The sequence below is a fragment of the Stegastes partitus genome, unplaced genomic scaffold (assembly GCF_000690725.1).
Source record: "Stegastes partitus isolate 25-593 unplaced genomic scaffold, Stegastes_partitus-1.0.2 Scaffold281, whole genome shotgun sequence".
NCBI lineage: Eukaryota > Metazoa > Chordata > Actinopteri > Pomacentridae > Stegastes > Stegastes partitus.
Window position 1 is genome coordinate 80,540 of NW_007578012.1, and position 24,615 is coordinate 105,154.

A 24,615-nucleotide genomic window follows, 5' to 3' on the forward strand; every position below is an offset into this window, starting at 1 on the left:
AAGCTTGTTGTTGTTGTGTGTATAGTGTGTATTTGTAAGTGTAGCGGTGTATTGTTGTCCTCTCTCTCCCCACCCCCTCACCTCCCTCCTGTTAATCCTCCAGCAGCAGCGGCGCAGCGAAGGAGCAGCGACGGAGGCTAACAAAGCACTACTTTGACTTCATTTGGATAGACTTTAAACCAATTACTTGGTACGTACCTCATATTTTTAAGCTAAGTGTTGTTGCGGCACCTTGCCAGGCTGTTTTATTGGCAAAAATATAGTTATGTATGTTGTAAATCTCCATTTTTCTTCCGATATTCTGTTGCGGCTAGCAAGCTAGCTAACGGTCCGATAAAGTCGCATTGATTTCCGTTTCGCTAGGCTAAGTGTGGTTAGCTAGCGAGCTAGCCGGCCGTGTCGGTTTCTGATTAAAACGAACAAATTCTACCGCTGTGTTGTGTGTGTTATATCCTAAATGTTTCACATGTTTCCTGCATCTCGTTTGAACATTACTGTATAAATGTATCCTGAAGCCACATATCCGGCTAACGCTAGCTGGGTAGCTACAGTAGCTAGCGTCAAGTCTTTTGTAAACAGAACATCCTCCTGGAGAGCTAAAATCTAGGTCAGCCTGCACTGTACTGACTCACAGCTTTATGTCACTGCCGCCCATTAACTCGTCAATTTGGTCAGTAGCTTTATCGTAAAGTGGGACAAATGTTTAACGGGATAATTTGAAGCTTGAAGCCGGGGTGGGTCAGAAACACTGGAGCGGAAATGTCTCATCATGGGAGAAGGTTCCTATTCCTACTAATCTAAAACTAAGTCAAATAAAGAGACTGGCCTTCAACGTGTTGATGTGGCCTCCTTGTCCAAAACCTACTAGATTTTTTGAAATAGGGGGCTGTGAACATCCGTGTTGTGAGGGAAAGCTAAATAGTTAGCCTCGGGTGTTGGTTTCAGACGGCTTGTGTCAACACAGCTGAAGGTTGGCTGCTCATCGCCTCTCACTGTGGTGCTAAGTTGCATAATGCTTTAATGCAATAAAACGACCCGCCCTGCTGTACATAAAGTTTTCTCTCGTGTTAACCTTTGCTGTTTTCTGTCTCTTGATTGCAGCTATGGCCGCAATCAGGAAAAAGCTGGTCATAGTGGGAGATGGAGCCTGTGGGAAGACCTGTCTGCTCATCGTGTTCAGCAAGGACCAGTTTCCAGAAGTCTACGTGCCCACAGTGTTCGAGAACTACGTGGCTGACATCGAAGTCGATAGCAAACAGGTATGAATTATTTTGCTCCTCTCACATTTCAGACTGGGATCGGCTTTATGTAACCTGGCATCTGATTACAGCAACAGCTGACTGCCGGTTGTCTTCTCTTTCAACTTCTTACAGCAACACTGGTACTCAGCTTGTAGGCGGTCTGATGAGTTGATTCACACACTCAAGCTGTGCTGGTCTTGAGGATTTGGATTGATAGAAAGCTTGTTGAGAATATTTATCAAAACAAGTGTTAGTAAAAGCTCTTTCTAAAGTTATTACTTTCACTTCTACCAGGACTAGAGTGCATTTTATTTACTGTGCATCATTTTAGTTTTGTCCACACTGCATCCATCCATCATCTATACACCACTTAATCCTCACCGGGGTCGTGGGGGGCTGGAGTCTATCCCAGCTGACTCAGGGTGAAGGCAGGTTCACCTGGACAGGTAACCAGTCTATCACAGGGCTACACTTAGAGACAGACAACCAAGCACACTCACATTCACACCTACAGACAATTTAGAATCACCAATTAACCTCAGCATGTTTTTGGACTGTGGGAGGAAGCCGGAGAACCCGGAGAGAACCCACGCTGCACGGGGAGAACATGGAGACTCCACGCAGAAAGATCCCAGGTGTCCTCACTGGGACGCTAAATGGCGACCTTCAGTCTGCGAGGCAACGGTGCTAACCACCGAGCCACCTTGCAGCCCCTTGTCGATATATAGCATTGATAATTTAAAGTTTAAATATCATCATAGCGGTTAAATAATCACAGCAGCTTATGAAAGTCATGACCAACATATAATAATTCAAGACATGCAGTGAGTTATGTTTGAAGGAACGACGTATTGAAACTGTGAAAAATTCAAAATTTACACCAGACGGGCGAAAACATTTTGAGTCGCCATCATTTTGTGCATAAGCTGTAAAGTCAACAGATAATCCAAAGTAAACGATCACGTAACAACAAAAGAAAATTGCCAGATTAGAAGACGTCCATCTTGGTGCTTAAAGAAGAGAGACGCAGCCAGAGAGGCATCACTAACCAGTTTGGAATCAGCATTACAGCCTGAACTCCTCAGTGGTGTCAGTGATGACCGTGTCCCAGGCATCATCATCATCGAACTATTATTCATGCTAGTCTTTCACAAGACATCAAAGGTCTTCTTAGGCAAGATTAGAATAATTATAAAACAGGACTTATAGATTTTAGATGTGCAAAGGGAGCTGTGCTGATCTGTGAGATGTGTGGCAGGTGAATAGGTATCCACAGAAAACACTTTCCTGATTGCAAACATGTAAAAATTTCAGAGGTTCCCACCAAATACCACAGTAAATTCATGTGGGTCATGTCTGACCCACGCGTGTAAACCTAATGTAGTCATACAAAAGCTATGCTAGCTCATAAAATAAGAAAGGAAAACTAAATCTGATGATCTGTGCTAAACAAAACAAACAATATTTACTGAATACTTGAAATAGCAAATCGTAAAATACATTCATTTCAAAGACAAAGCCTAGAAACACTCAGACAAGCATGAAATAACAGTAAACGGACCCATGTTGTGCTTTAGAAGGGCAGTGATACAAAAAGTGTTTTTACTCAAAAAATAAGAAAGGAAAACATAAAAAAAGGATGCATTATGATCAAAAACAAGTTACTTAAGGAGAACCTGGAATACTGAATGATTAGTTTATTGCTGAGATGCAGCACATCGGGGCCTTTGGGACCCATGTTGTGCATCGAAGGGTAAATGATGGAACAATGACCAACGATGAGGAAGCAGCGACACGAGCTGCTCTGTGATGGTGGAGACACAACATTCAGGTCCCTGCAGCCTGGTGTCATGTGGATGGCGGCTGTTTAAGGAGATAATACAGTCTGACGCCACCGAGAACCACAACGGAAAAGGCAGGAAGTGGTCCAATCATTATTTACAAAACGGTTTATACAGAAAAATAATAAGCATCTGTTATATTGCAAGAAGTGATTTGGTGGTCAGGGAGTTTTTTTTTTCCACTTTTTCTCAGTGCTGGCATGAACATTATTAGTTAGTTAGAGGTGCAGTGGTTTAATTGATTAGTCAATTAGTTGTTACCAATTAAATTAATCACCAGATATTTTGATAATCAGGTGTCTAAACTCTCAGGTTCTGATCTCTTCAGTTTGAATATTTTCTGATTTCTGAATATCTCTGAAGCAAGACATTTGAGGACGTTGTCTTTGTGAAACATTTTTTATTTCCAATAATTGATTAATTAGGAATATAATCGACAGGTTAACTAACTTTTAAAATCTCTCATGACTTGCACAGCTGTCGTCATTTTATAAAAACATCAAAATGTGCGTTTTGGCAGGAATTTGAAGCGTAAATATCAGGTTTAGATGTAAAACTGTTCATCCTCATATTACATACTGATGCCTTGTGACCTCTGTTGGCAGGTGGAGTTAGCTCTCTGGGATACAGCAGGTCAGGAGGACTACGACAGACTGCGCCCGCTCTCTTATCCAGACACTGATGTCATCCTCATGTGCTTCTCCATCGACAGCCCCGACAGCCTCGGTAAGTGAAAACGTGGAGCTCTGGCTGTGTGTGATGGTGCTTGTGACGCTCAAATTAATTTCCGATTCTTCGTCTAACTCAATCAGTGGCTTGCAACCAACGGCTTCGAGAAGCAGACAGTGAAGAAATGTTGATATGTGGTTTTTAATGTAATTTAGTTTGCTCTTACTTTGTTAAATAATTAGTGGGGAAATGGGAAGAGCAGTTGGAGATTTTAAAATAGCTCCAATAATTTCATTTTAAAATTGGAAATGCGTAAAATAACTGAAGAGGCACGTCCGAGGAATCCTGTTTCCACAATGTGTCTGCTGTTTGCTCGCCTCTGTGCGTCGCAATGACACACATCTATCCAGGAATCTGCTGCATTTTGAAATGTGAGCTTGCACCAGTAATTTCTCTGAACAGATAAAATATCTGCTCTCAATGACTCATCAAGTCTGGGCCACCAACAGCTCACTGGTGGGAAATCTTTAGCAGCTACTGGTCAGAAAAAACACGACATTTGATGACATAAACTTTGGCTGTAGGACGGCGGTTCTCAAACATTTTGAGCCACAGCCCCCAAGATAACATCAGTTTGTGTTCGTGACCCCCCAGTTTGAATGTTTAATATCTCACGAGTAGTAACTTTGTCGTTCATGCATTAATGCGTTAAAAATGAATGTGTTAATTCCACATATTAATCTCTTTACATTCATTTTCTTTTGAATGAATGAATGAATTGAATTTGTTTCCAACAAATGAAAGGGGAAAAGAATATTGAAACAAAAGAAATCATTTAAGAAAGAGCAAAAAATACTAATATCACATCAACAAGTCTGAAAAAGGAGTGGGAAGAAGTGTACACTTTTCATTTTGACAGCCCTGATACACATTTATTTGATAAATGTAGGATTTTATTTTTTATCTTTTTACAATGATCTGGCGAACCCCCTGAAGTTATCTCGAGAACCAGCGCTGTAGGAGGTTGTCATGGTCCTTCTTGTGGCCTGTTCCAGATATCTGATCATACCTTGATCTACAGATTAAAATCATAGTTTTTTCCAGTCATGTTTCTGCTCTGATCGCTGCTTTGTGTCGTCGCCTCATCCAGAGAACATCCCTGAGAAGTGGACCCCGGAGGTGAAACACTTCTGCCCCAACGTTCCCATCATCCTGGTGGGAAATAAAAAGGACCTGCGCAACGACGAGCACACTCGGAGGGAACTTGCCAAAATGAAGCAGGTAAAACTTCACACCACACGCAAGCATATAAAACCAGTGACGACGTGTTTCCTAAAAGCTCCTGTGTGTCGGTGTTTTCTGTAGGAACCTGTGAAAACAGAGGATGGGCGGGACATGGCGAACAGGATCGGTGCCTTCGGATACATGGAGTGCTCTGCAAAAACAAAGGACGGCGTGAGGGAAGTGTTCGAGATGGCCACCAGGGCTGCACTACAGGCCAGGCGGGGGAAGAAGAGCAATAAATGCGTCCTACTGTAGACGGAGGCCTGAGGACTGCTTCCTACAGGGGGAGAGAAGAAGAATTAGGTCAAACCTACCCCCCCCCAAACACATCCACACAAAAGACTGTTCTCCCCGGTTTTTACTAAAGGTGTAATGCTTTTACTTTTTTTGTCTTAAGCAAAAGTAGTCAGGTTCTGTCAGTATTCAACCTTGAGGTGATGGAAGATACTTTTTTGTACTTTTAACATGAGTAAATTTGCCATAACGAAACCTCCTTTATCAATACGTTCAATGTAATCGAAAAGGTCAGCCAGGGGACCCGCTGTGTCGTACCCGCCAACTACAGTCAAGTGCTTAAGCCCTGCCTGCTGATCTGAGGAATGTCTCCACAGCCAACCAGGGCGAAGTACCTGCACACTGTGACCTGTCGTCCTTTAATTATTTCAGCAAGCCGACGCACACATGAAGTCGAAATTTGTTTCGTGTGCTTCATTACAAATCTTAACGTGCATCATGATCACGTGCACAACATGAGACTGGAAGCCGATTTTTGCTAAAACGCAAATGGAAACTTAGTGTTTTGTGTAATAAATTACTTTGTAAGAATCTTGATAATTTGCATCACTTGATTGATAACCGCCGAGTGACATCTAACGAGCGCATCACAGCCCCACTCGGGTACAGCGTGATGTTGAAGCGAAACATTTTTAAGGATGAAACTTGTTCAGTTGGAGGTGTTTTTGGATTTCAGAGTCGGGGTCAGCTGCAGTGCACTACGGTGGACATTACACATGAACACAAGCCGCTCTTTGGTTGCTGCCTTGTCTTTAGAGCCTGACAGATAATGGATTTCTGAAGCTTTTTTTTATAAGAATCCCTAATAAAACATTAAGATATGTACTGATCAAGACATTTGGACAAAAAAATAAATGCGTCAGTGCTCTCTGGTGGACAAACTAATGTTTCTACATCATCTTCCTATGTCGCGTCTCTGTGATAAACTAATATCCTCATTAGCAACATGAGCCAAATGTTTGAAAACTCAAACCAACACAAAAAGTGCTTTATTCACCATCGTTCAGCATACAAACAAAATCTTTGGTATCTTTTTCAGCTTATGGACAATTAATTTTAATAAGCTATGCCACATATTGAGTGCTGCCAATAAAGAATATGTGAAGATTACATAAAAAAATAAACAGTCACACAGTTGTTGGATCCACTTCGCTGAGACTAATGCAGCCTAATACAACAGTGCAATAACTCCTGTCTTTGTGTAGGTTACTGTTTTTTGTATGCAGACTAATTATTACCAGTATAACAGCTGAGCTGAGCAGCACAAACTGCCTCCAACATAAAGTGGAATGAGCACCTGTCTAACAAAGAGGACGTAACCTTCAGGTGGTTTACTGCAGGCCCGTTGTATCGACCACCTCGTCTCAACTGAGTCGACAGAACAACTTTGCTGAGTCATATTTACAGTGAAAATGAGACGTTGACGAACCCCTAAAAAGGCCCCAACTGATAATATTTGAATGCAGAAGCAGAATTCTCCCACTCGTCCATGATAAAACAACAGCACCAGGGTTGCCTTTTGCACACAAATGCATTTCTTCTGTGATGCACACGGATGGATGTTGTGAAAAAAGCCAGGCTGCACAATCCCATCTCACACCTCAGACCGACAGCTGCAGCCAGGCGTGAACAACGCTGTCCGCTCATCAGCTCGACAGTCACTCGTTCTTCTTGGCTGGAAGTCTGGAGCGGGCGAGAAGCACCGGGAGCAGAGCGAGCGCTCCCAGAGCTGCAGCCATCAGCGGGCGGTAAAAAAGCCAACCTGCCGCGATGACGAGAAGCGACAGCGACGAGGAGACGCACAGGGCGAAGATCTTCAGGCCGACGGACACCAGCTCCCTGAGAACGGGAACCCAGTCCACTGCAGGCACACCACAGAGGGAACGTGAACGACAGATGCAGGGACGGATGGACATCGTGCATCAGCAGTGAACTTACCTAATGTGTAGATGATGCGCATGGTCAGCTGAATGCTGAGGAACATGAGCGCCCAGCCTGCAGCCCGGAGCCCCCACGTCTTCATGGTGTTGTGCTGGTGCTCCCTCGCAAACACCTCCTACAGACAACAACACAAATACCAACCAGTTAACGCCGCAGATATTAGAACACGTTATTGCCCCCAGGGGGGTAACAGTGGTCGAACAAATGAAATGAAATCCACGCTGACCTCTGCAGAAAGTTCCTCCAGATAAAGGATCTCCAGAACGTCTCCCGACTTGGTTTTAAAGGGCAGCAGCTGCTCCCCTCGCTGCATGGCCACAAGACTGACCTGGAAAACAGCCCAGACCGTTGGTGCACTGTAGAAACTAACAGGATGCTAAGAGGCTCAGTCAGTACAATTATTAGGTAATCAGCAGATGTTTAGATAATCACAAAACGCTAGGATGTGCCACGTCTGTTCAGCTTATAGTAACCTGAATTAACTGAGTGTTGGATTGTTGGTTGGACAAAGTAAGTGATCTGAAGACTGTAAGTGCAACGTGCTGAAAGAAATAGTCACGTTTTACAAGTTCATGGCATCTCTTCTCAACTCCACGCTGCGTTTTAACTTTATAGCGTATAAACTCAACTATACATGTATTCTGCTAATGTTCACTGTGTGCCGTTTTCAGCTAACTTTTTAAACAATTTTATACAAACTTGTTCGATTCAACGTCATATTTTACGACTAAAACTATAATTAAGAAAAAAAAAACCTCAGTACTAATCGAAAATAATCACTCGTTAAAAATAATCATGAGCTGTAGTTTCCAGATTCTAAGTAAAAAACTATAAACGATTAATAAAACTCTGGATGAAACTGATGATTATTTTTTATTACTGATTAAACTTTAGATTGTTTTTTTTCCATCCAACAGTTCAGTAGAGTTGTAATAAATCCTCTCATATACGTGACCAGAAATAGTGCAGGTTTGATGAAGTACTTCAACTATCGACTGATCTCACAAATCACCACTAAAATACTTAATTTAACTAAAAACTACTAATTAATACTGGACTGATTTGGACGCACCTTAATAAGGATTAGATTTATCAGTACAACGATTCAGGGATCAAAGATCTAATGTAGTTGATGCAAAGTGAGAAAATTAATCATGATCATTGAGATAACGAATGAAAGCCATCATCACTTAAATACGGTGAACAGAAGGACTATTGTTTTCTTTTTATTTAAAAAAAACGTTATTTATTTATTTTTTTATCATATATATGTATTATTTATATTATAATTATTTATTTCTTAATACTATTTATATTTCTCATATAATCTCAGTGTTCTAACCTCGACAGTGCAGTTTATTTATTCTACCGTTTAGCTGCTCGTTCCTAACTCTACATGCTTCCTACTGGCTCCTTTAATAAATATATTTCTATATTCTTATTTGTCTTATTTTAAACCTGTATTTGGCACCACTGGAGTTGTCTTTTAATGTCGCCGTACTTTGATGACAATGTCAAGCATTCTATTCTATTTAATGTCCACAAGAGTTCAGAAATAAAAATGTCAAATGGTATTTTAGTGAGTTGATATAAACGTGACTGATTGTGTTAAAGGCTTCTGACTGAATGTGATTGAAACGGTATCAGGACAAAAACCACAAATCCTTATCAACATATTTAACTACTACCTGTGACAAACAGCAACATAATATGAATCAGAAGACAAAGAATGCGTAAAGTTATTACTCAGCGAGGCATCGTTAGCTTAACGAACATGAGAGCAGATCATGTGTAGCACCTACTGTCTGAGCCGGGCCGAGCTGGGAGGTCTCACCACTCAGTCCAGCGAAGGAGAATCTCACGCGCACATCTCCAACCTCATGAACGTACACAAACAACAACTCAGCTGGAGCCACAGTGGGGATGACATGATTCAAAACAACACACCAAAGATTCAAGCGCTTCTAATGTTAGCGAGAAAAGCCGTAACGGTAAAGCGGGTGGGAGAGGACGCCACCTGCTACCTCTGAGGTCGTGACTGTGGAAAAAGTTTATATCAGTGGAAGGACTCCCAAAAGCGGAGGAAGCCACTGAAACTTTTAGGGGGTTGATGATAACCTGGACATAAATCTGTAATATGATGGTCAATCGCCATATTGTTGAATAGGGAACAGAGGGCACGGGTTTGACTCATATTTTATTTTGACTGTTATATTTCACCGCATCATATTGGCGACTGCATCATTCCTCTGTGCAACTAACGCCACAAACTCCTTGTTCCTGTAATGATCATGCGTGTTTACTGTTTGTGCATCTGTGTTGTAAAAACAAAAAAATGTAATAAGCAGAATGTACAAAACAACACACCGAATGTAAGAAGTCGGTGTGTTGATGCTCACCTCTGGCCGGCGCGGCTGCTGAGTGTGGTAGAAATAATCGTCATCAATGGAGAGATAAGGATCCAAGTTGAAGGCAGAGAAGTCCCTCAGACTCAGCGTCTGGAAGTTATCTATCTGCTCCACCAGGCCTGAGGGTGAACAAGAAATTAACCGAGGAGATAAAATCTACACGCATCCGAGGTGGCGTCTGTTTGTTCAGAGAGGTACCTTTGGACAGAATGAACGGCCCCACTCGGACTTCAGGAGCCACCACGGTCACACTCTCAACCGCCATCGCACTGAGACACAAAGACTGGAGTGAGAACGGGCTGAAAACACACTAAAAAAATTATCGCCTCAAATCGTTTTACTACCTCGGGTTCTGGTGACCGATCTCCTTATCAAAATTCCGACTGTTGACCAGCTCCGACTTCCACTCGGTGTCTACAGAAGATAAATGGCATTGCTTCACTTCACATCAAAACCAACTGCACAGCTTCAACCAGACAAACCGCTCACCCCGTTGCCAACCGGCTACAGCCTCAACAACAGAAACTCACTGTAGGTGTAGGTCGTTTCCGTCTTGGTTTCTCCGTTCTCTTGGTAGTCCCTGAAACACAGAAAGTCATTCAGTGTAATAATGCTCTGTCGTCCAGCCAACATTTTTTTACACCTGACCCCACCCTGAGTGTTGACATGCAGGCAGGCAGCGGACTCACTTGCTCTCCCGGTACTCCACCCACTGATACATCTCCACCTGCCTCTTCAGCTTCACTGCCTGCACCACCACTCTGTAGTTGGGGTCATGTAGAGGCTACACAGACACAGGACAGGTGCACATGAGAGTTTTTACTGAAGTCAGGACCTGTAAGCTGCATTAGATTAGTTTAGGTGACGGTTTCTGCTGTGGGAAATGTGAATTATCTTGCGTAGTGCATCTTTGTAAAGTCCTAGTGTAAGGTGCCTTTCTTTAATAACATGACAGCGTCTTACTGTCCATCTGTGCAACTTTTTTTAATGTATTACTGTTTAAAATCTGTTCTGTTTATTGATCTTAGTGTTATAACACATGTCCACTGTGGTTTGAATATAAAGGCGGTCGTGGTTATTCTCGTAGTTTAATCGTAGCAACTGGACTTGCTTGAGTAACGGCTCCTTAAGGATATCAGCATCTGGAACTAGTCAGTCAGAACTGATGAAGCCTCTTGGATGAGAAGTGGAACGTCTTCAAGGAACTCAAGCAAGTCCAGATGCTACGATTAAACTACGAGAGCAACAGTAAAGTCTAATCTAATCTGGTCTGAGCGAACTTTCTTTGAAATAATGCATAAAATAAACATAAATGCTACGTTTCATAAGTTTTTTGTCCATTCTGTTTCACTGTTTGAGGCTCTTTTAATCACTGCACCGGTAAAATGACACCAAACTGCAGAAGTATCATCATCAGCTAAGGATAATAATATTCACTAACGGGTAATGAATGGAAACTAGCATAATTTTGCGTGTTCTTTTGCCAGTTGTGTAAAACTTCTAGTCGAGTTTGCACTACATTTGAATTAAAACGAGCCAAGACTCTCTGACTGACAATCACAAGACAAAGCTCCTAAACTACCTACGACTCAAGAAAACGTTTCTGTACCGACTCTCGTTGTTATTATGACATATGCATGCGTATGTGTGAACGCTATGAGAAGCTTAAATAGGCAGTGTTCAAACTGGAGGATGACCTACCTGTTGGGTCCGCAGCTGTGCAGACAAATGAACTAAGCGGTTGTTGTTTTGCGGGTCGAGGCTTAAAAACGGCCCCAGTGACACAACCTGAGAGAGACCTTCATCCAGCGAAGATGCCGTTTGCAGAGCTCGTCCCTGCAGAGACACAGTTACAGAGAGAGAGAGCCTCGTCTTTAGCCTGCTGGTCGATGATTTGACAATAGATTGATTACGTCTGCTTTAACGGGAGGTACTTGAAAGCAACTGTTCTCCCCTGTATGACTACTGCTTACCTCATTGGTGAACAGAACGTAAATTGAGAGGAAAAACAGTCCGATGCCCACAACTGTCCCTCCAGCAGTTTCACTTAATCGCTCCAGAAATCCAGGGTTTGACTTTGTGGATACACGCTTGTGTTGGTCTGGGTCTCTGTCTGAAAACTAAGATAGAGAAAGAGAAAAACTGAAGTTGAAAAGCAACAATAACCACAACAAAAGATAGATGTTCATTTTTTATTTTCATTTCCGGGCTCATAACAGACGTTTTGGGGAGAGACCACATACGACAGTAAGCTGATCGATCCTTTAATTTATGACCATTTGATTAGCAAAAATGTCTGTTATGCTTGAGGATATGAAACCTCAATCATCAAAATAGCTGCTTTTATTCTGAAATCTTATCATTTTAAAGCTGGTGATGATCTTACGGTGTAAATAAGGACCTCTCTGGTTTGTGCCAAAAGTTCCTCTATGCAGGAAAACCCTTGATGACATTACTGACTTTTAACCCAAATAATTACCTTTCAGCCAGCATCATTTCTAGTAGCTCTGGATTTATATTTGCTCCACCAACCTAACAAGTTACAGGTTCTCCCTCCTCCCCTCCAGCAGGCGACTAAAACCAGCAGACATTAAAACAGTTTTAATCCCACTGCCATAACTCTACTGAACAGCTGAGCCATCCTTATTTTTTTCTTTCTATAGTTATTGTTATTTTATTTTTCTATGTCTATTATTCTCTTTGCTCATTCCTAGGGCGACACCAACAGCCCAAACCAAATTCCTTGTTATGTTGTGGACGAACTTGGCCATTAAAGCTGATTCTGATTCAGGTATAGTCTCATACGGTGCCTTCAAGTGACACAAATGTATGCTATAAGAACTTAAAACACCTATTTTCCATCTTTACATGATTAATTTAAAGAATAATAAATAGAGGAAAGTACTGCCTGGCATTCACCAAGGTACATTTAATTAACAAATACCTCAGAATTAAACTGTCAGAGAGCTGCTTTTCTCACTTGTGAACACCTTATTCAGCCTTATTGAACTTTTATACTCCTTATTCTTTCTTGTACTGTTTATATAAGCTCTTCTTATGTCAGTAATCATATAAAATAAAATTAGAATCAAACAGATTAAACTCTTGGAAAGTTGACCTCCTCTAGTGATGCTGGGTGTTACTCCCAGCACATCTTCTGTAAATTAGCTCATTTCATCTGGACTTATTACAGCTGGGTCAGTGAACGCACCAGCTAATAACGCTGTGTCCCAAGTCACTGAATTAGGCGTTAACACACGACACACCTCTTTTGTAGTTCCTAAACTCTTTGACACGTCTCAGTGCGTGATTAGTGATCAGCAAACGGCGGCTAACTGCTATGACATGCCACTATCAGTACTGAAACATGCACTTTATTGAACCGGTGAGCTAATTACTTCACCAAGAGTTAGCAAGTTAGATAAAACTGAAGGTGAAAAGGCGGTTGTTAAGATGCTAACATCGCATTAAAGCCACGTAAACTGCACACAGATATCCAGGATTAGTTGTTGTTTCTCCGGTAAAACCAAAGCAGTGTAATTAAACTACTCACTGTGTGCGCTGAAGACATTTCTCTGACTTGTTTAACTCCACAGAGAAAAGTCACGGAGATGCTAGCGGCGGTAAACCGACAGTATGCTGCAAACAGGTCCGCTCGCACGTAGACTCCGGAGTATCCCGGAGAGGCGGAGTCATTACGAGATATTGAAGCTTGTGTCCCGCACCCTGCCTTCCGGCTGCCCTGGTAAATAAAAACGAGCGCATAGAAATCCGTTCCAACCCGGCATCTTCTTCTCGAGGCATCATGGGAAATGTAGTTTTAGAAGCAGGGCGTCCAGAACTGAACAGTTTGTGGCAGTGAAGCAAAATGAACCCTGACACTGGTTCTAATTTATTGTTATAGATATTTTAATGATTTATTTTTTATTTTATTTTATTTTACACTTTTTCTGAGGATGAAGGTATCACATTCCTTTTTTAAATTTAGAAACTGACACTGTTTAAAAAAAAACAAAACAAGCATACTAACAACACAGATTGTGTTCTGGGTACATGTTGCTCATGATATGACACCTAGTGGTGGAAAATAATAGCTTATTTATAAATCATAAATAAGTATTGACTCGAGTAGGGTAACTGGTTCCAAGTTTAAGGTATCTTATCTGACTAATAGAACTTTCTTCATATTTTTGCTACACTACACTGTCCGGACAGTTAGTTGCTTGTGAAATTTAGATAATAATAATTCAAAATAATAATTCACAATTGTACACGGTTAAAGAATGAGCTGGTTTGTATGTTCTGCAAAACCAGGAGCGTTAAGTCAAGTCAAGCCTTAGAGCCAAACAGACATAAGATTGGTGTTTCAAAACAAGTTTAAATGTAGATAATGAAGATCCTACACAATTTAAAAAATTAAAAAAAATACTAATTTACCATCTAAATTAAATGTTAAGGTTAAGACAAGGGCTAAACAATGAACTGATATCACACCCTACAATATTAGTCGTTTATAAATTTAGCTCATCAATTTAAATACTAATGTTAGGACTCTACAATGTCATAACAAGTCTAGTTGGGGGATATTGTCAAGCTTGAGATGTGTATTGTCAGTTAAAGGAGCCGATCTTATTAGACTAAACCCCAGTTCCACCTCAACCGACTTAAAATGGTAGTTGATTCATCAACCAAGAAAATGACAAAATCATTTTTAGTTTTGATGCTTTGCTTCTCTTTTTGAGCAGACTACTTGTAATAGAGTACTTTTATAATAGTGTATTAATACTTTACTTAAGCAACTGATCTGAATACTGCTTCCATGCTTGTCATCTTCATTAAATACCTCAATCTGCTGTGATTGAGCAACACAACCTCTTGTTGTCAAATGCTCACACCCTCTCTCTCTGTCACACATACACATTGCATAGATGTGCCAGTTTTAAGAGGATTATTGCAAAGGAGAACACACAGCAATTACTGTCACCTATCATCAACATACACTCACACACTCACTGCAACAGGCTGCAGTGAGGAAAAGCACTGAGACTCGGTGAAGGAATAAGTCAGGATGCAGGAATACGACATTATAGTGCTTGGAACTGGACTCAAGGTAAGATGACTTGATGAAGAGGAGAAAAGTAGAAAATGTCTGTCAGCTAACAGGATGTTACGCCTGCTGTCGGTTCACTTGTTTAGCCTCTTAAGTGGCACTTTTTTTTTTTCAAAGGCTGCAGAGTTTCAGCTCCACAAACTCAGCTGTCTTTTATTGTGCTGTCTTTAGTGCAAGAATAAAGTACATTTAGGATATATTTTAATGAAAATTGCAAGAAATGAAGTACAAGTTCAGTTTTTCTGCAACCATTAGACAAAATTTCACTACTTGATTTACACTAAAATCTAGTCATTACAGGCATAAATCCACTTAGATGCCAGTGCAAGCTTTGTTTTCTCAGATCACACGCAATTTAAGAGTCTCCATGTTCTCCCCGTGCAGCATGGGTTCTCTCCGGGTTCTCCGGCTTCCTCCCTCACAGTCCAGAAACATGCTGAGGTTAATTGGTGATTGTAAATTGTCCGTAGGTGTGAATGTGAGTGTGCTTGGTTGTCTGTCTCTAAGTGTAGCCCTGTGATAGACTGGTTACCTGTCCAGGTGAACCTGCCTTCACCCTGAGTCAGCTGGGATAGACTCCAGCCCCCCATGACCCTAGTGAGGATTAAGGTGTTCATAGATAATGGATGGATGGATGGACGTGCAATTTATTTTACAAAAAAGAGGGAATCATGCCACGACCAAGATTTGTCCTTTCTGGAAAGTACGTTTGTTATCACCCTTATTATAATCAAACTGCTCAGATGTAGAGAAGCACGTTTAAGTTTTGTACTTCAACCCATGAAGACTTGATGCAACATAAAGGTCTAAAGGGGTTAAAACATATGAAATCATTTGTCGTTTTTTTTGTTCTCCGTCACTAAGATTAACTCTAATCTCATTCATGATAGCAAAGTTAGTCTAACAGTGAAATTCCTCCCATATTTTTCACACTTGGACTGGTCATCCACATGCAGACCCACTGAGCTCCTGCTGGCTGTCAAAGGGGATTTATGGCAGTGAAATGATATGATTAGTCCTGATCTGCATATCAACTACTGCTGCATAATCCTGAAACCATTTCACCCACTAACTTCTCCACTGTCTCTTTCAGGAATGTATCCTCTCTGGTTTAATGTCTCTAAGCGGGAAAAAGGTTCTTCACATTGACAAGAATCCTTACTATGGAGGAGAGAGCGCTTCTATTTCTCCCCTGGAAGAGGTAACTCACACATTAATATTTACTTTATCAAAACTTAATGCTGCATCACTGATATGAGATGTTAACTTTATTTACAGCTGTATAAGAAGTTCCAGGTTCCAAATCCTTCTAAATCCGCCAGCCGTGGAAAAGAGTGGAACATCGACCTCATCCCCAAATTTTTTCTTGCCACTGGTGAGAGTCAGATGCTGCTAATCTTAAAGTGTTCTTTGTGTAACGCAAAGCTAATTATTCCATTAACATTTGTTGCCGTGCTGTAGGTCAGCTGGTTAAAATCTTGGTGCACACTGAGGTGACTCGCTATCTGGACTTCAAAGTTGTTGAAGGCAGCTATGTATACAAAGGAGGAAAAGTACACAAAGTCCCTGCTACGGAGGAAGACGCTCACGCTTCAGGTGATGAGCAAGTCGTTGCACTTTTTGAGATAACTTTCCTCGTGCGTGTGTCTTTTCTAACATTAAAAAAACATTTTCAGATCTGATGGGCATGTTTGACAAGAGAAGGTTCAAGAAGCTGCTGCTCTTCGCCCTGAACTTTGACGTGAGAAATCCTCGCACCTACCAGGACATGGATCCTCAGAAAACCACCACGCGGGACCTGTTCGCTCGCTTTGACCTGGGCCTCGAAGTTACAGAGGTCATAGGTCACGCTATAGCCTTGCACAGCAGTGGGAGGTCAGTTACAGGAGTTTAAAAAAAAATCAGACAAGACTGGAATAAATAATCAGGGATGATCCAAACCTGTTCCCTGGTGTCCTTGCAGTTACCTGGACGAGCCCTGTGTGGAGACTATCAGCAGGATCAGGCTCTACTGTGAGTCTCTGTCCCGCCACAACACCAGTCCATACCTGTACCCCGTGTACGGCCTGGGAGAACTACCGCAGGGATTCGCCAGGTTACTCTCACACTAGTTCTGTATCAGTGATGTGGTGAAGATTTGTTTCATGTAATTTACAGAACAAAGTAGTGACTGATGTTTTTTTTTTTTTTTAGCAGGTTTCCTTTTTCTATATTTTGATGCAATTCTCAAAAATGCTAAAGACGTCCTCCACTGAAAATTAGGTTTTTTACCTTGTTTATATATCCATAAAGTGTTTTTTTCATATGCTGGAAGATACAACTTTAGTGAAATAAACAGTAAAATGCCACAGTTGAGCATTTCCACCTTAAAACCGCAGTGTACTGATGACAGTCTCAGAAACACAGATTCATATTTCTGGGATTTCAAATGTAACAGACCTAAAGGAGCAGTTCTGTCCACTTACAGGACAGAAGAATTACTGCAATATTACAACTTGCCGCTGTGTGGCGTAGTATTACAGTGTTTGAGCAGATTCACGGCGAGCTGGTGTGCTCGAGCGGCAGCAAGCTGGGAGGGGTGAGTCGAGAAGGACGTAGGAGCTTCATAGATCGGTATATTCTAGAGAAAACAACAGTGTGGAATTAAATCTAAGACATTTTGCAGAAGAAAGGGGCTGCTTTCCTGGAAAAATTCAACTTCTAAATATATAACCGAGATTAACAGAGATGAGGTTCACTCACGGCAAAGGAACTTTAATGGAAACACTCAGGGATTTATGTAATCTGCTATAATCTAGAATGTTTTCCTCATGTTACCTGTTTCTGTTTGTTTCAGACTGAGTGCAGAATATGGAGGAACCTTCCTGTTAAACAGAACAGTGGATGAGATTGTGATGGACAACGGCACAGTGACGGCTGTGAAATCTGAGGGGAAGGTGCAGTAGACACAACAAAGGAAATGTCCAACAGTGCAACTGTGCACTCAGTGATTTTGTCTTTTCTCTCCCTCCAACAGCTGTTCCACTGCAAACAGTTGATTTGTGATCCCAGCTACGTTCCAAACCGGGTCAGGAAAGTCGGCCGGGTCATAAGGGTGATCTGTTTATTAAACCATCCAGTTAAAAACACTCACGAGGCCAGTTCCTGTCAGATCATCATCCCTCAAACACAGCTCAACAGAAAAACAGGTATGTTGTCTTTTAAAGCCTGAAAATAAATCAAAGTTACACTTGTTGGTCATTTTACACCCAGATTAGCTCACACTGCCCCCCTGGCTTATTGTTCCTGCCTCTGTTTTGTCCACACAGACATCTATATTTCTGTCGTCTCCTTTGCTCACAACGTGGCCTCAGACGGGATGTACATCGCCACAGTGAGCACCACCGTAGAAACCAGCAACCCAGAAAAAGAAGTGCAGCCGGGGCTGGAGCTCCTCGAGCCCATCATGCAAAAGTTAGTTTTCACTTCCCTTTTTTATTTCTATTTTCTATAGCAGCGTCATTAAAACTGCAGCTGTTTGACTGATTCTATTTCCTGAACCAGATTTGTGTCTGTCAGCAACTTGCTAGTTCCAAAAGAAGATGGAACCAAGAGTCAGGTGATGACCACAAGACAACCCACAAATCACGAAATGTAAAGAAGCGTGGTGGCTGTAATTTCACCTGTTTCTCTCTCCTACATAGATATTTGTGTCTCGCTCGTTTGACGCAACAAACCACTTTGAGGCTGAATGTCAAGACATCAAAGACATGTACCGCCGGCTCACCGGGGCAGAGCTCTCCTTTATGGGCTCACGACACCAGTCTCATAACTCTGATGAAGACTGAGGCAGACGTGTAACATCAGGACCAAATGATTCAACAGCTGGAGGCCAGAATGAAATAATGATGATTATGCTGTGCAGCTGTAAGGCAGCGGGTGTTATGTAGCATGTAGAGGGAACTCTGAGTGTGCTTCGTAAACGCTGGATGAGTTTTGTTCCTCTAATCTGTTTGCTTTTTACTTTTCTGTTTGTGGAAATCTGTAAAACAGGATTTTTGCTGAATTGTTTGGGAAACATCTTTTTTCAGTCGTATCACTTCAATCTTCTGTATCTGTTTTTGCTACAAGACAACGTAACAGTAAATCAGCGATGTAACTATAATACAGTTTCTTTTCTGCAGTTCTTTGGTTTTATAGTTTACAACAAAGTAAAATCCGAGCACGCTGCTTTGTGTGGAAACCAAAATTCCTCCTGCATTTGTCTAAAAATGACAGTCCACTATTGAGAGATACATCACACTGAAATAAGGCTACATGCACATTAAAGACAACTTCATATTCAGTATGCTGTTAGCTGCTTAGCTAATTTGGAAGTCACCTTTGATACGAATGCATCACTCTGATTGGAAACATTCTTGATTTTTCTCAAGCATCTGTCAGCTCGACTATGTTTCAGCCGCAGCAGCCTGCATGTGACTGATTGAGATTTAAACGTTCAGGCTGACGCAGAGCAGATGATTACAGATGAAGCACTGTGATGTGTGGAGGATTTGTGGCTTCTCGTCTCTATGGGGCTTACGTGCGAGACGGACAAAGCCACTGAATTATGTCATATGCTGCTGGAGGCAGCGGGTGGACAGACGCACAGAGTAAAGAGGCTTATCCAAATGAAGGACAGTCGCCCCCATCACCACCTCAGGTAGCGGACTGGGACACACTCACACATGTAACATCTCTTTTCTTTTTGCATAGACTTCCCATTTAACAGGTGTACAGATGGCATCTAAAATGAAATATACAGTCTGCTGAGTTGGTCTTACTATATATTTATGATATACGCAAAAATACATTAAATGCATTACACTTGTAAAGCATTAACCATAAATATTTTATACATGGAAGACGAGTAATTAAATACAAGAATACAAATAAACTTTATTCTCCATCACTGGCAACCTCACTTCACATTCACCAGAGCACTTGTTCATGTTAAACACATGCACACATCGCTGCGTTCATCTCTAAATCTAGATTTTCAAATCCAAATTTGGTTGCCGACATCATAACAGTGCTGTCTCATGTACAAATGCTGACTGCATGTCAACCCAACACCATCAGTATACAAAACTACTGTCAATTTGTTTTTACTTTGTAGAGAAATCTGAAATTGGTGGTAGCTCGCGGCTCAACAGAGCATGCCTCGGATCACCGGGCGACAGCGGCTGCTTTAATTGCCTTCATCTATAAATAAATAAAGCAACTGCTGTAAGTATCAGAGCGGGATGTCGCTGGGTTTGTTCCTCTGGGAGCTTTGTGCAGAAGTCACATCTACAGTCATCAGTTCTTGTTGACATCACAACACTTACTCCCCTTTCACTTCGAGGGCCGTGCTGCCAGAAGGAGGGATCAGACCGGCAGCCACCACCCTTCGCTCGCTGGTCAGGAAGTTGAAGGTTGCACACGCATTCGGCTGCAAAACCACAGACATTACAAATAAAGCATGAATGTAAATGTAGGGCAGCTCAATTTGCTTTAAAGTCATGTTTACAGACAGTAAGACGTCTCTCAGCCTTTGTGTGTCATACTGTCTCACTAACACTGCTTTAAGGAATACTTTACCGTGTCCTGCACCTCCACAGCAATGCCTTTACGCCTAAGAAGAGCCAACACTGAGGGGTCAATCCGTTCGAGCCGTTGGCCTGTACCGATCACAAGAATCTCTGCATAAAGCAAGAAGACAAGAACAAAGATATGCATGAGGAAATGTTTGTTTTTACCTAATAAATATGCCATATGTTCACCGACATGAAGCAGTCATAGTTGGAGTGAGACTGGATCAGCCGGTGGAACGCTTTATTTTGCCATGATTGGTTGTTTTCATTGACTGGACAGACAAACCCGCCGTGACATCACCCATAAATGTCCTGAACGGTGGTTGTGAAGCTCAGTGCGTTGGTTCCAGCTGTCACCATCTTAACAGTCCCTGACTCCTCCGAGCTCATTGCTAATCCAAAAATGAGCAAAGAGGTGAAGAACGAGTGGAGCTGAGACGGGCCGTGCAACCATCTCTGAGTCGATGCCGCTCAAAACAGCCACACCGTGAACTATGCAGAACTTAAAACATGCATAAACAGGGAAATTAGCTCGAGAACTAAACCGGCTGTTGTACCGGGCGGTAAACATGGCTGTTTCTGCTGTAAAGTTGTCAACATGGGGTTCCATCAGGATTGGCTGGCTTTTGTAGCCAGCATATGATTCTACGGTTTCATCTGGCAGATGCTTTTATCCAAAGCGACGCACATCTGAGAGCAGATACAACACAAGCAAGGATCTAGTCAGGAGAAAACAATCTAGATAAGTGCCATAGAACAAGTTCAAGTGTGATTGGGCGTTGATGCTAATTGCAGGCTGCATGGGAGGTAACAGGATTTTCTTTTTTTTTCTTCTTTTTTTCAGTCTGTCAAGTGCAATGATGTTCAGTGAAGAGCTGCTCTTTAGTCTTTTCTTAACGACTGAGAGGGAGTCAGCAGATGGAACAGAGTTTGGTGACTCGTTCCACCACCGGGGAACCACAGAGGAGAAGCGTCCAGCTATCGACCTCGGCCCTGTTGCGGTGGTTGTATCAGACGGCTTTTGTTGGTCGAGTGCAGTGAGCAGGAGGGAGTGTCGGTCTGAATGAGAGAGTTCAGGCAGGAAGGAGCTGTTCTCATTGTGGTTTTGTAAGCAAGTGTCAGAGTTTTGAATTTGATGCGGGCAGCAGCTGGAAGCCAGTGAAGCGATCTGAACAGCGGGGTGACGTGCGCTCAAGTGGCCTGTTGTATTGTTTGGTATCTGCTAACCATACATTTTCAAAAAAAAAGACCAGCTGAGTGTCTTGGCAGCTGTGGCTCAGGTGGTACATTAGGTCCCTAGACGGTTTACATGTTTCTAAATTTAGCTAGTTAGCAAGGTAAAGAAACGACTTTAGATATGGTTGGTAGAACAGTAATGAACAGATTTAGTTTACAAGGTGGGAAAGTAGTGGTAGTGGCTCCCTGCTGACCCACAGATATTACAAAAAAAAAGCACTGAAACCACTTTGGATTTCAAATCTCTGTCTGGAGCATCAGCAGTATAGACAGTGTAGACAACAATATGACAACAAATCAGAGCGTCCCTCCGGCTTGATTCAATCTCACACTAACCTCATTACATGGAGGCTAACAATAAATAAGAAGAGGCTTCTGTAGAGAGCACAACGGCTCACTGAATGCTTCAATGAATGTGAAACTGATGAGAATCACATTCTATGGCTCTTCTAGTCATCAGATCTCAAACAGCTGAACACACATTAGAGATTTTAGACTGATGTATTGACGCCTACCACATCATCATTCAAACACCACATGAGAGAATACTGTATACTCTGGAGCTATGCTTCCAAAAACTGTAAACACTGCCACTGGCATTGTATCAGTTCCTCCATTAATCTGTCACCCATCTGTATGTGGTTTTGTTCGTACCTATTCTTGGTTCAAGCATGTGGAAGAGTGAAACACTTTCCTCTGTGATGTCTTTATAAGTGCCAACCTGCAGACAGAGATTGAAAACAATTAATAACCCAGTGATAATTGTTCAAATGAAATAGAGAGAAACAAATGATGCAACAAGCTAGGAGCTGTGGGGGTAGTTTGAATATTGATCTCACATTCCACTGCAGGATAGCAGGACTCAGCACAGCGCAGGGCCCAAACACCTTGTTTCCATCAATGCTGAAACCTGCAGCACTGTAGGAGGAGATCAAGATCCCTCCACCGGATTCCTTCTGCATGATGGACACTGTGGTACGCTGGTACAACTCATCATCACCAGGTTCCAGTCTATGAGCACGAGACAGAAATGGGCTGGAACGGAAGACAGGAAAATAAAGTTAGAACCATTTCTACACCGAGCTCTGATCATTTGCTCTCGTTTATTTTCAGTACTGTTACTGCAAATTATTGTGGCCTGCAAAACTGTGAAACAGACTCTGTAACTGTGATCCCATCTCTGTACGTTCTCCATCGATTTAAATTGCACAAAACCAGGCTGCCCTGCAGAACTGCTGCCAAGCGGCCCACTTTAAAAGCCAAAAATCTAACGCCAACCTACTGACAGGGCTGCCAGCCAGCAGCTTTAGGCCTTTTTCTGCAAGCCAGAAACAAACTGTTCTGCTCATCAAAGGAGCTGCACCAAATGTTACCCTGTTGTCACACTTTAGTCCTGACTGCTACAAAAATCTGAGCAAGTTCAGCAATTCTTTGTTTTTTGAGATGTGATGCGCAGCACTTTCTAGTTGGATGAGGTTTCACCAGCTGTACCAGTACAGCAGAAATGAGCTCACCTGCCCTGAAAACAGTGGGAACGTAACAAACGACCTCCAGACTGAGTCGGAGATGCTAAGTGATGCAGCTTCAGGGGACAACTGGGTGAACAGTTTGTTAAGATGGGAATCAATCCACCACTTAACCTCAAGTGACTTTATCAACAAAAGTAAAAACTAATTTTCTCCATTACAATACTGATAAAAAGTCTGACTAAACCCCTTATCACTGAATAATGCAAAATTAACATGACATACCCAGAACATGGAAAGATGCACTGAAATTATTTCATATGCATAATTATATCTGACAGTAAACTTGGGAAAAACAGACCACATGTCCACTGCAGCTGTCTTTAGAGAAACCATGACAAATTGGCAAGAGGAACAATAAAATGAGCTAAAAGGAGAGGCCAGACAGAGGGAATATCAGTACTTCAGGGTATTTATAGAAAAACTCTAAACTGAGAGCAGCACACATTGAGGTGGAGACAGGCTTCTTGAGTGTGCTGCATCAGTCATGATGTGTACGTGGACTTTAAATAACCACATTACCAGAATATTTACACTCCAGTCTGTAAAACAGGAGTTCTCCTTGGAGTTTGGTATTCAGTCGTATTCTTCCTCAGTGCTGCTGAAAGTAGGTTCAGTAATTACAAGTACGGGTTGAACAATTACTCAAATTGAAATTGCAATTACAAGCAATGCATTCTGTGACTCACAAGGGCTGCAAATTAGAACGTATCAGGTGTGGCTTTTACAATAATGAGACTAATGCTGTAATGCTGTTAGACTCACATAAACCCAATCTCATTATTTATTAGCCACAAGTTATGATTTTATAAAGTCATGCCATCTTCCCTTTGATGGTGCCTCATGTGGGAATGCTCCATCCTATGTTTTAACTGTATTAATACAAATCAAACATGATACACTTTACGCCTTCTATTACCTACCTGGTATCAAACAAATAACAATCAACGGCTAAATTAAATAAAAAACATTAAAATAAAAGCTGGTTACAGATCTAATTTAGTGAATGAGAAGGACATAGAGAACATTTAAAAAATAGGATTGTAATTGCAGGAAAGTTATGTTCTTTATACATAAATGTAATGATATTCAACACAACTAGCAAACCAGGGTTTTACTCTTACAGCACAGACACACTGAATAAAAATTCGTGTAACTAATGAAGGTATTTCATAACAGTAACATGTTTATGTCACCGTCCAGCGTGGAGGAACGTCAGGACACAGGACAGCTGCTTTAACGACGTTTTTTTCTTCTTCTTCAGTCTAAATAAAATCACAAGCCTTAAATGAAACACCATCATACCTTGAAAAAGCGGGTACCGCCCTGGAGGAGAACAGAAACCCCGGAGTTGATCTGTGAAGGAGGAATCTGGCGCACACCGCAGTGGCCATGTTGACGGACGAACAGTCAGGGGGAAACAATTCTGTGCGACACCAGCCGCTCCGCTTCCGGTGTTGTGTAACGCGAA

At 41.9% G+C, this 24,615-nt stretch overlaps 4 protein-coding genes across 4 annotated transcripts; 2 read left to right on the forward strand and 2 right to left on the reverse strand.

Moving 5' to 3' along the window:
* Positions 1-80: 80 nt before the first annotated feature.
* LOC103357909 (transforming protein RhoA) lies at positions 81-5,866 on the forward strand. The gene is made up of 5 exons (XM_008282668.1): positions 81-190; positions 1,102-1,259; positions 3,688-3,808; positions 4,902-5,032; positions 5,117-5,866. Exons 2-5 carry the CDS (start codon positions 1,104-1,106, stop codon positions 5,288-5,290), a joined length of 582 nt encoding a protein of 193 aa, XP_008280890.1. The 5' UTR covers positions 81-190; positions 1,102-1,103; the 3' UTR covers positions 5,291-5,866.
* A 433-nt stretch (positions 5,867-6,299) lies between these two features.
* tmem43 (transmembrane protein 43) lies at positions 6,300-13,321 on the reverse strand. Its single transcript, XM_008282669.1, has 12 exons — positions 13,232-13,321; positions 11,652-11,798; positions 11,380-11,514; positions 10,368-10,462; positions 10,209-10,258; positions 10,023-10,092; positions 9,877-9,947; positions 9,670-9,797; positions 9,073-9,147; positions 7,497-7,598; positions 7,268-7,385; positions 6,300-7,190 (listed from the first exon to the last, which is right to left on the reverse strand). The coding sequence occupies exons 1-12, from the start codon at positions 13,247-13,249 to the stop codon at positions 6,988-6,990; spliced, it is 1,212 nt and encodes a 403-aa protein (XP_008280891.1). The 5' UTR covers positions 13,250-13,321; the 3' UTR covers positions 6,300-6,987.
* A 1,425-nt stretch (positions 13,322-14,746) lies between these two features.
* On the forward strand, positions 14,747-20,042 carry LOC103357913 (rab GDP dissociation inhibitor beta). The gene is made up of 11 exons (XM_008282671.1): positions 14,747-14,788; positions 15,882-15,989; positions 16,067-16,163; positions 16,250-16,384; positions 16,465-16,663; positions 16,752-16,883; positions 17,625-17,724; positions 17,805-17,976; positions 18,097-18,241; positions 18,332-18,386; positions 18,472-20,042. The coding sequence occupies exons 1-11, from the start codon at positions 14,747-14,749 to the stop codon at positions 18,613-18,615; spliced, it is 1,329 nt and encodes a 442-aa protein (XP_008280893.1). The 3' UTR covers positions 18,616-20,042.
* Positions 19,681-24,579, reverse strand: ndufaf3 (NADH:ubiquinone oxidoreductase complex assembly factor). Its single transcript, XM_008282670.1, has 5 exons — positions 24,450-24,579; positions 22,458-22,653; positions 22,273-22,339; positions 20,390-20,490; positions 19,681-20,240 (listed from the first exon to the last, which is right to left on the reverse strand). Exons 1-5 carry the CDS (start codon positions 24,536-24,538, stop codon positions 20,133-20,135), a joined length of 561 nt encoding a protein of 186 aa, XP_008280892.1. The 5' UTR covers positions 24,539-24,579; the 3' UTR covers positions 19,681-20,132.
* Positions 24,580-24,615: the final 36 nt, after the last annotated feature.

Excerpts from the sequence above, each read along its gene's own strand:
- ndufaf3 (XM_008282670.1), bottom strand. The coding sequence starts at position 24,538 with ATGGCCACTGCGGTGTGCGCCAGATTCCTCCTTCACAGATCAACTCCG. Across the intron at positions 22,340-22,457 it reads CTGCTATCCTGCAGTGGAAT|GTTGGCACTTATAAAGACAT; the intron begins GTGAGATCAATA and ends CTCTGTCTGCAG. Across the intron at positions 20,241-20,389 it reads CTGTGGAGGTGCAGGACACG|CCGAATGCGTGTGCAACCTT; the intron begins GTAAAGTATTCC and ends GTGGTTTTGCAG.
- tmem43 (XM_008282669.1), bottom strand. Across the intron at positions 9,948-10,022 it reads ATCGGTCACCAGAACCCGAG|TGCGATGGCGGTTGAGAGTG; the intron begins GTAGTAAAACGA and ends TTTGTGTCTCAG. Across the intron at positions 7,191-7,267 it reads GCGCATCATCTACACATTAG|TGGACTGGGTTCCCGTTCTC; the intron begins GTAAGTTCACTG and ends GTGTGCCTGCAG.
- LOC103357909 (XM_008282668.1), top strand. The coding sequence starts at position 1,104 with ATGGCCGCAATCAGGAAAAAGCTGGTCATAGTGGGAGATGGAGCCTGT. Across the intron at positions 1,260-3,687 it reads TCGAAGTCGATAGCAAACAG|GTGGAGTTAGCTCTCTGGGA; the intron begins GTATGAATTATT and ends CTCTGTTGGCAG. Across the intron at positions 3,809-4,901 it reads CGACAGCCCCGACAGCCTCG|AGAACATCCCTGAGAAGTGG; the intron begins GTAAGTGAAAAC and ends CGCCTCATCCAG.
- LOC103357913 (XM_008282671.1), top strand. The coding sequence starts at position 14,747 with ATGCAGGAATACGACATTATAGTGCTTGGAACTGGACTCAAG. Across the intron at positions 16,164-16,249 it reads CAAATTTTTTCTTGCCACTG|GTCAGCTGGTTAAAATCTTG; the intron begins GTGAGAGTCAGA and ends GCCGTGCTGTAG. Across the intron at positions 16,385-16,464 it reads GGAAGACGCTCACGCTTCAG|ATCTGATGGGCATGTTTGAC; the intron begins GTGATGAGCAAG and ends AAACATTTTCAG.